The following is a 4569-nucleotide window of genomic DNA, read 5'->3' as shown; positions in this document are numbered from 1 at the left end:
AGATAAGAATGAAGTTGCTGGCTTTATCCTTCAACCTGGAAAGCTGAGGTACAGAGATTACTCCCGGAGCATACATCCCACCATGACTCGATGATGTTTCTGAAGCATCCCTAATCTTCATAAAATGCCCCCAACTGTGAAGCTGCCAAATGAACGTAGCAAATAGGAGCCACAACAAATATGGTTGTGGTGCTCCTTTGATACATATAGGATAGAGAATAAACAAACTCTTGCAGATCATTAGCTGAAAACCCAGCCTGGTCTAAGAGAACATGATAGTGGGTCTGCCTCGTGATTCCAATCATTCCAGCATGGGTACCAAGGTAAAATCATTGTTCTTTGGATGACATACTTTGTTGTCAATGACAGTACCATGTAGCACATTGTCAGGAGATCCCTGCTGAAAAAACTTGGTATAATGGTTTTTCGTACAACAATAACCACAATCTTTAGGGTTCGACTTCTCGTCAAGGAACTTGCAAGCCTCAATAACTTGATCAAAACTTGATTGAATTGAGACTCGCTAACCCCATCCCTGAAAATAATGATTTGATCAGGTTTCCTCTTCCCAGAACTTGTATAGAAGTCTAAGAGAGCTTCCTTCATGATACCGTCATCCACTTCGTCAGAAACTGGTTTTGAAGAAAGAATCTATCATTTTAAGCTTCAAAGACTGTGTACGGCCTGATGCCCCATCGCTGGAAATCAATGGCCACCGCCTGGAGCTAACCATTGCAGCTATTGACGGCACATCAGACTGCTCAGGAAAGCCAAACAATGCACTCATTCCAAGGATGATGGTTGGAACCTTTGAAACAACTGGAAGGTGTTTGCCCCAGCGTAAGCATAGAGAGTAGGTGGTAGTTTCTTATGCCAATTTTTACCAATCTCGGTCATCTTCTGTAATTTGTTTTTTTCTTCTTTTTCTTTTCTTTTGGCAACCTTTGTTGTACTATGGTATGGCGCATTATCTTTGAAAAGACTGCAAACTTTTGGCATTGTGCAGTTATATATAATCTTCTTTTTTTTGGAAATGGATGACTTTTGACTTTGTAATATTGGCATATAAAGCTCTCTCCCCCTCTTAATGGAGTAGTTGACGTCCACAAAGATGAGTCATTGTCAGCTTGAAACTTTTGACGAGCTCGGGCCCATAACATACATGCCCCATAAGTCTTGACTCCTTTAAATTTGGCATTCATTGTACAACTGATGCGATCCCTTCCCATAGTGGACCAACAGTGCCCCAAAACCTCATGTTTATCCTGACAATTGCAAATCCTCCTGCATGCGTCTTTGGACCACATTTTTGAATTCCTATAATAGTCTCAACAAGGTCTTGTTTTGTCTCCTCAGCGAATTCCAATTTCACAATCTTTCCTTCCTCTAAAGTTATATTTCCTACCACCACTTCATGTGGTAAAAGTCATTTTCAACAAATTCAGAAACAAGTCACAATTTCTGTCACCTTCAAAGTACTGAGATTCCTCTAAACACATATCGCACTCAAAAGGAACTCTGAATCTGTAGTATCGTTGCCTGTGTCATTGATATCTAGAGATCTATGATAGGCACACAAAATAATATACAAGGAATTCAAGAATGACTATTTACATGAAATGAAAATTTATAAAGAATGTCAAAGGTCAAAAGAATCAGAATGAAAGAATATTTACTCGGATAAATAATAAAAGTATGTTTTATTGAAAATAAAAATGTCTGAACATGGGCCTACTTCTCAAAAGAAATCTCATTACTCCTAGGCTTTAGAGCAACAAGAGTGTTCTGAATATTACTCTGTAAAATTCCTAAAGATTACAGGAAGTTCTTCTACAGTCCAATTGTTTAAAGAACTTCCCGGTTCGTAAGGGCGAATGCCCTCAAGGTTTCTTTGTTCAGTCTCTTCCTCATGTATGACATTGATGGGATGATTTTCATTTCCAAACACCCCCTTCTCCGGGTAAGCTATCCTTCCTGACACAAAAGTCGGGGATATGTAAGGGAACGTCGTTAATTCCCATTCAACTTCTTTTTCACTCAGCCGTGACCCTCTTCTCTCTCTCTTTTTTTCTTTCTCTTTTTAATAACTTTAACTAATTAGGGTCTTTTTATAATTTTGAATACAAATGATGCAATGAAATGCTATATGATGCAAATGAATGCAAAAGGTATCGATCTCGATTCAATCTCATTTAGAAAACTTTATTTAGAAAAAGAATATCTTTACATATAAATGGATTACAAATATGCTTTCGCCCTAAAGCCCAAAGTTTTAACTCTATCTAATAAAAGGGGTAACTCTTATCCTATATCCGACGACGATATGTACATTAGACTCAATACATCAGCTCGTATTGCCAAATCTTGCACATATTTGGTAACCTCTTGAATCTGGGCTACGGTTTCACCAATGACGTGATCCCTTTCTCTGACTTGTCCTCTAGACTGATGAAGCTCTCCTTTTAGATAATCTTCTCACGCCTCGAGCTGCTCAATCCGAAGTTCACCATCATACAATGCCACTTCCAAATCTTCCACCTTACTTTTTAGCTCCTTTAACTCGACCGTAGGATCATGATTTCGATGCCAACGAAGGGATCTTCCAAGCTCAGTTACCTTGGTCTTCAACCCTTTATTTTCTTCCTCTAATGCTAAATTCTGCAACTGCATCTCTTGGAACTTCTTCTCCCAATACTCGGCTTTAGCTTTTTCCTCTTGGACCTCTTTCTATAATTGATCCGAAGACCCCCTATTCTCGCTCTCCTCAAGGATACTTGTGCCTTTTTGTAATGCTCTTTCAAATCATCTCGATCTTCCTCTTTTCTTTCCTCTCTTTCTCGACCTCTATCTTTTGAACGTCGACGTCTAAGCTCAAGTACATCTTTTCTTCTTCTAGCTTTGCTATCATTTTCTCAAACTCTAAGTTCTTTCTCTCGAACTCTTGCTTCATAATTTCTAACTCCGAGGGTATCACTTGTAAATATTCCTCTATCAGTCGAGCTCCTTCCATGCTTGGCTTAGGGATGTTATCATTAATCCTTCTACCTCTCCACTCGACGTACTCCGGAGTCGTAGCAGGGCTAATAACTACTCCCTTTAATCGACAAGTCTTGTTCCAAGCACTAGAGATCTCACTGACCTTCCTTTTGTAGTCAGCTCCTCTATACATGAACTCACTCTGAACCAAACCGTAAGTTGCCGGTATGAACTGTCTCAATCCATGTTGCCTCAACACAAGCAAAGGAGCATAACTAATGGCACCCCAAATTCCCAACAGAGGGACCCAATCAAAACTGTCGCATCGGTAAAGAATCTCACCAGGAATCATCCATGGAGCCCTCCATTCTACGTCCTTTGACTGCAGATTCTGAAGTAGCGCTATCCAACTTTTTTTAGAAACATCAACTTTTCTAGTTGAAGCTGCTATGTCCTTCAACGGGGAGTAATCCTCGAAGAACACTCGACAAACCACCCTATCTATCAAACGAAAGTGACTGTAGAACCAAGCTAAAAGTAACTGAACACAACCGACAAACCTGCCCGCACTGGCCCTCCTACATGCATTCAAGGACCTGAATGTCTCCGCCAAAATCACAGGAACAAGAGTGACCCGCTTGCTAAGTCGATAGAAGAGATCCGTGGTCGCCTCATCCACATATCCCAAGGCCTTCGGGAAAACCATCAATCCGTATAAGCTTAAGGCAAAAATGTCTACCCTCTTCACCTCGCCTAGATGTGTCTGGATCAGATCTTTCAAAGCTCCCCACGGAATACACTTACTCTCACCCTTTTCCTTAATTCTAGCCATGATCCACTGCTCGCTCGTCCCCGTAATGGTCATCAACTTCTTACCAAAGGTTGGGACACAAGTAGCTCGAGAATAAATCCTATTACACTGAAATCTAGGACACCGAAGTAAGGCTGTGTATTCCTTCACAGTAGGCACTAAATCTACCTCCCCAAAGGTAAAACAACTGTATGCTGGGTTCCAAAACTGAGTGAGAGCTTGAAACAAGTTCTCATCAACCTGAATATCAAACAAATAGGGCAAATCTCCGTACTTATCGCAGAATAATTGCTTGGTTTCATTGCCCCGTTGATACCAAATTGCCTTAAGCTCCTACAGATTATTTTGTGTGACACTGATGCGAGTGTAGTCGACAACTCCGACATATATCCTACAGTTATGCTATCCCCTTTTCCTAGCTGAGTTTGCTCAGACCATCTATGAACGTTAGCGTTGCCCTCCACTCTATCAAGAAGTCCGTTCTCCATAATAAAACTTTCTAACTTAGAAACTGACCATGAATCGATACCTTTTAAATGCGAAATAACATGCAATGAAAAAAAGAAACAGTTAGTATCACATAATATTAATAAACTCAAGAACGATATGTGAAGGTAATATCTAAAGTAAAATTCTAACTAAGTTGAGCTCTTACGGTTTTTCTATATGAGGTTTTAGTTCTAAAGTTGAGGTACCTGAACCAGCAGATTCCTCGATTCTCACCCATTATAGGCTCATTTGAATCGAGTTCAGTTTAGGGGAATACATATCCCTATGGCTAC

General features: G+C 40.2%; 1 protein-coding gene across 1 annotated transcript; it reads right to left on the bottom strand.

The window, feature by feature from the left end:
* Positions 1–2475: 2475 nt before the first annotated feature.
* LOC107952211 (uncharacterized) lies at positions 2476–4173 on the bottom strand. The gene is made up of 3 exons (XM_016887485.1): positions 4144–4173; positions 2843–4027; positions 2476–2727 (listed from the first exon to the last, which is right to left on the bottom strand). Exons 1-3 carry the CDS (start codon positions 4171–4173, stop codon positions 2476–2478), a joined length of 1467 nt encoding a protein of 488 aa, XP_016742974.1.
* Positions 4174–4569: the final 396 nt, after the last annotated feature.

Source organism: Gossypium hirsutum, chromosome A01 (assembly GCF_007990345.1).
Source record: "Gossypium hirsutum isolate 1008001.06 chromosome A01, Gossypium_hirsutum_v2.1, whole genome shotgun sequence".
NCBI classification, from domain to species: domain Eukaryota; kingdom Viridiplantae; phylum Streptophyta; class Magnoliopsida; order Malvales; family Malvaceae; genus Gossypium; species Gossypium hirsutum.
The sequence above is the reverse complement of the archived record's forward strand: the minus strand, read 5'-3'. Positions and strand labels throughout refer to the sequence as shown.